The sequence below is a fragment of the Geospiza fortis genome, unplaced genomic scaffold (genome assembly GCF_000277835.1).
Source record: "Geospiza fortis unplaced genomic scaffold, GeoFor_1.0 scaffold213, whole genome shotgun sequence".
In the NCBI taxonomy this organism is placed as follows: domain Eukaryota; kingdom Metazoa; phylum Chordata; class Aves; order Passeriformes; family Thraupidae; genus Geospiza; species Geospiza fortis.
In genome coordinates, this window is record NW_005054399.1 from 558,050 (window position 1) to 561,802 (window position 3,753).

A 3,753-nucleotide genomic window follows, 5' to 3' on the forward strand; every position below is an offset into this window, starting at 1 on the left:
GACCCTGCTGAGGTTATCGGAGAGAGACAGACCCGCTGAGCCCTCCTGGACGCCCGACGCGGGGCGGATCCGGAACGCTGGGGCGGGAGACCAGGTCGCTTTGCTCCCGGACCCCGGCCCCAAACACCGACACTTTGCCCCGTTCCTCTTCCTCATCCCTGTTTTTGCCCTGTGTTTCCCAGCCCCCGGCATCCTGAATGACAGCACCGGGGCTGGATAAGGCTCTCAGCCTTGCCAAGGTGTTGCCATGGAACCACAGAACGGTTTGGGTTGGGAGGGACTTAAAGACCATCCAGTTCCCCCCCCTGCCATGGGCAGGGACACCTTCCACTAGACCAGGTGGCTGCAAGCCCTGTCCACCCTGGCCTTGAACGTTTCCAAGGATGGGGCAGCCACAGCTTTTCTGGGCAACGTGTGCCAGTGCCTCACCACCCATCTCTGGTGCTGCCAGCACAGCCTGAGCCCCTCCCTGCCCCACTCCCAGGACACTGCTGCCCCCATCCTTCACCCCAGCCCTTTGGCAGCCCCACAGGCTCCACGCAGCACCCACACCACGCTCAGCACCGTGGGGCCAGCCCCTCGTGGCCTGAGGCTGTCCCCAGGTAGCCATGGGTGCGGGTGTCACCGCAGGAACCTGCGTTTGGGATGCTGACGGCCCCACTGAAAGCCCCCCTCACCCGGCTGGATGAGGAGCTGTGCCACGAGGCTCTCAGCCTCTTCCAGCTGGTAGGTGGCATGGCACGGGCTCCATCGCCACAATCCCCTGCCCGCTCTGTGCCCGGGCTCAGAGGGAGGACCTGGCTGTCCCTGTGGCAGATCCTGCGGTTCATGGGGGACCCGGGGCTGGGCGGCTCTCAGGAGACCCTTTTTGGCAACTACATCGTGCAGAAGGGGCTGTCGGTGCCAGGGCTGCGGGACGAGCTCCTGGCACAAGCTGCCAACCAGGTGTGGAGGAACACCAACGTCAACAACGAGGAGCGGGGCTGGCTGCTGCTGGCCACCTGCCTGAGCGCCTTCGCCCCGTCCGCCGCCTTCGACAAGTACCTGCTCAAGTGAGCTGGGCGTGGGCTCTGGGCTGGGGATGGGCATGGAGATGGGCATGGCTGGGACCCTTGGGAACGGCCCCTCATTCCTGGGAACACTGCTGGCGCTTTTGAGGGCTCTCCTGGCACCTGTGGATGAGGATGCTGCCTACGCCCCAGCTGGCTCCTCCGTGCTTGCTTGGGCCAGCCTGGCACACATGGCCAGCTCCTGTTGGGAATGCTCTGAGGTCCCTTCAGGATCCCTCTGGCCAAGCTGGCATATGTGCCCATGTCCCTCTAGGTTCCCCAGGGCCAGCCTGGCACATGTACCCAGGGATTCTGGCCAAGTCCCACTAGAAATGCTCTGAGATCCCTCCAAGATGCCCTGGGCCAGCCTGGCACATGTGCCCAGGACGCTGCCGAGATCCCTCCAGGGATGCTCTTAATCCCTCTCTATGAAACAGTTGATCCCCTAGCTGGGGAATAACGTGCTGTGACTCCAATGATTCAGAAAGCTGAACAAATGCTTTATTAAGCTATACTATATTACACTAATACTATACTAAAGCTATACTAAAGAATAGTAAGAAAAACCCATGACTGTCTCCAGACAGTCACGACACATGTGGATCCAATTGGTCAAGGAATCAAAACAACCTTCACCAGTGTCCAATTAACAAATCACTTTGGGTAAACAATCTCCATAACACATTCCACATGTGCCAAACAACAGGAGCATTGAATAGAGATAAGAATTGTTTTCTCTTCTTCTCTGAGCTTTGTCTTCCCCAGGAAAAATCCTTGGGAAAGTTGTACCTGCAGCTCTCTGTGAAGAGAGCTGTGGTCCCCTGTGCCATCCTGGCACACGTGGTCCTCCTGCAGCAGCCTCCCTTCCCCTCAGGTTTGTGTCTGACTACGCCTTCGCTGGCTACAAGCCCGCGTGCCAGCGCCAGCTGATGCAGTGGACGGCGAACCGGCGCCAGGCCAGCATGGCCCTGGACCTGCACTGCTTCAACGGTGAGGGCAGCGGGGTGCTGGGCATGGAGCTGGTGAGGGTTGGTCCCAAGGTGGCCGCCCTCGTGGGCAGGGGGGGCTGGTGGCACCTGCTCATTGTCCATCTCTCCCCAGGTGACCAATTCTCCTGCCCCATCCACTCCTGGAGCACGGGCGAGGACCTGGCAGGGGATGTCCTGAAGCTCAGGTAGGTGCTGGTTTGGCACCCACCCACCCCACGAGTCATGGTGTCACCTCGGTGTCGCCAGGATGTGGGAGCCCGAATGCCCAGCTCATGGGCAGGGTGTCCCTGTGGAGCCTGTGCCCATCCCCAGTGTCTGGCTGTTGGCAGAGGGCTGGCCGAGGGCTGGCGTGGCTGGTCCGTGGCTATGAAGGCAGGTGCCCAGTGGGCTGAGCTGGCTGGACACGACTACGTCCTGGACCTTGTCTCCGACCTGGAGCTGCTGCGGGGCTTCCCCAGACAGAAATCCTGCTTCCTCATCGCATGGGATGGCAGCGAGAGCCACAGCAGGGACAGCCAGCCGTAGGTACCCGGGCAGGGATGGTGCCCAACTGTGGGGATCAGGGGGACCTTGGCACCGGGCTGGATGGGTGCCAGGGATGGGTGGGCTCCTGAGGGGAAACCTGGCACCCACTGGGTGCTCGATGAGTGCATCCTCCCTCTCTGCAGGGTTCTGGGACACGGATTTGATTTGGATGAAGTGCCTCCTCCCCCAGCTGTGAAAGCCCCCACACTGCCCTCCATGGAGGCATATCACCCCCATGGTAGGGCATCGTGCCCCCCAGCTCCTGTCCCCACTCTGTGTCGTGACAAAGCCCTGCCATGCCTTTTTCATGCCTTGTCCCCTCTCAGATGGGGAATTTGGGGAGCCACGCAGCCAGAAGGGTCTGGACCGGTACCTGGACAGTCTCTTTGACCCTGTGCTCTCCTACGGCAATGGGGTGAGAGGGGTGTCCCCCTGCCCGAGGCATTTTGGGGTGCAGGTGGCTTGGTCACTGTGCCCTCACACGTGTCCCCCAGGAGCTGGAGAAGCCGTCCATCCTCTCGCAGAGGCTGAAGGGAGGAGGTGGCGTGGGAGGAGGGCACAGTGGCACTGATGCCACCCGGAGCGAGCCTCCCGTGCCTGCGGGGACGCGTCAGCCGAGGGGTGAGCGCCTCCAGCACTCCCACATCCCCTCCCAGTTTCCCTGGTGTGGGGAACATCCCTGCACCCAGAGCCCCACAGCTCTGGGTGAGCTCTCCTCTTTGCTGCCACAGGCACAGAGCCAGACCTGTCCCCACAGCACCGGGCAGATGTCAACCAGCCACCCACAGCCTCGGTCAGTGCACGGGGCCGGGAGGGGTCGAGCCCCTTCTCTGCTTCAGGGGCAGCCCCTGGGGGTGGGAGCAGCTGGAGCTGCCAGGTGTTGATAGCATCGTGTCCCTCACAGGGCACAGCGACAGAGGGGACACCAGCCCATGTCCCCCAGCCCCGGCCCTACTCCCAGAAAGCGGGTAAGGGGTCCCGGTGCATCGGGGTGGCCACAGGGGCTCCCGGCACCGAGCAGGGCCCCTGAGCCGTGTGCTTGGCTCCGCAGCAGCCCTGGGCCAGCGGTGGCCGGGAGAGCCCGTGCGGCATTCCCGGCTCAACTCGGAGCACTTCCCGCGGCCCACGCACGACATCCGCAACATCATCCGGCAGTGCCAGCCCGCCCCGCGCAGCACCCAGCCCCACCG

At 62.7% G+C, this 3,753-nt stretch overlaps 1 protein-coding gene across 1 annotated transcript in view; it reads left to right on the forward strand.

The window, feature by feature from the left end:
* Window positions 1–3,753, forward strand: part of MYO15A (myosin XVA) — a 23,628-nt gene that overhangs the window by 11,674 nt on the left and 8,201 nt on the right. Inside the window, exons 28-38 of the mRNA XM_031061060.1 lie at window positions 631–726; window positions 817–1,052; window positions 1,924–2,039; window positions 2,151–2,223; window positions 2,368–2,559; window positions 2,707–2,801; window positions 2,890–2,978; window positions 3,058–3,184; window positions 3,295–3,356; window positions 3,468–3,531; window positions 3,615–3,750. Of these exons, the coding sequence (XP_030916920.1) occupies window positions 631–726; window positions 817–1,052; window positions 1,924–2,039; window positions 2,151–2,223; window positions 2,368–2,559; window positions 2,707–2,801; window positions 2,890–2,978; window positions 3,058–3,184; window positions 3,295–3,356; window positions 3,468–3,531; window positions 3,615–3,750 (1,286 nt within the window). The remainder of the gene's footprint in view (window positions 1–630; window positions 727–816; window positions 1,053–1,923; window positions 2,040–2,150; window positions 2,224–2,367; window positions 2,560–2,706; window positions 2,802–2,889; window positions 2,979–3,057; window positions 3,185–3,294; window positions 3,357–3,467; window positions 3,532–3,614; window positions 3,751–3,753) is intronic.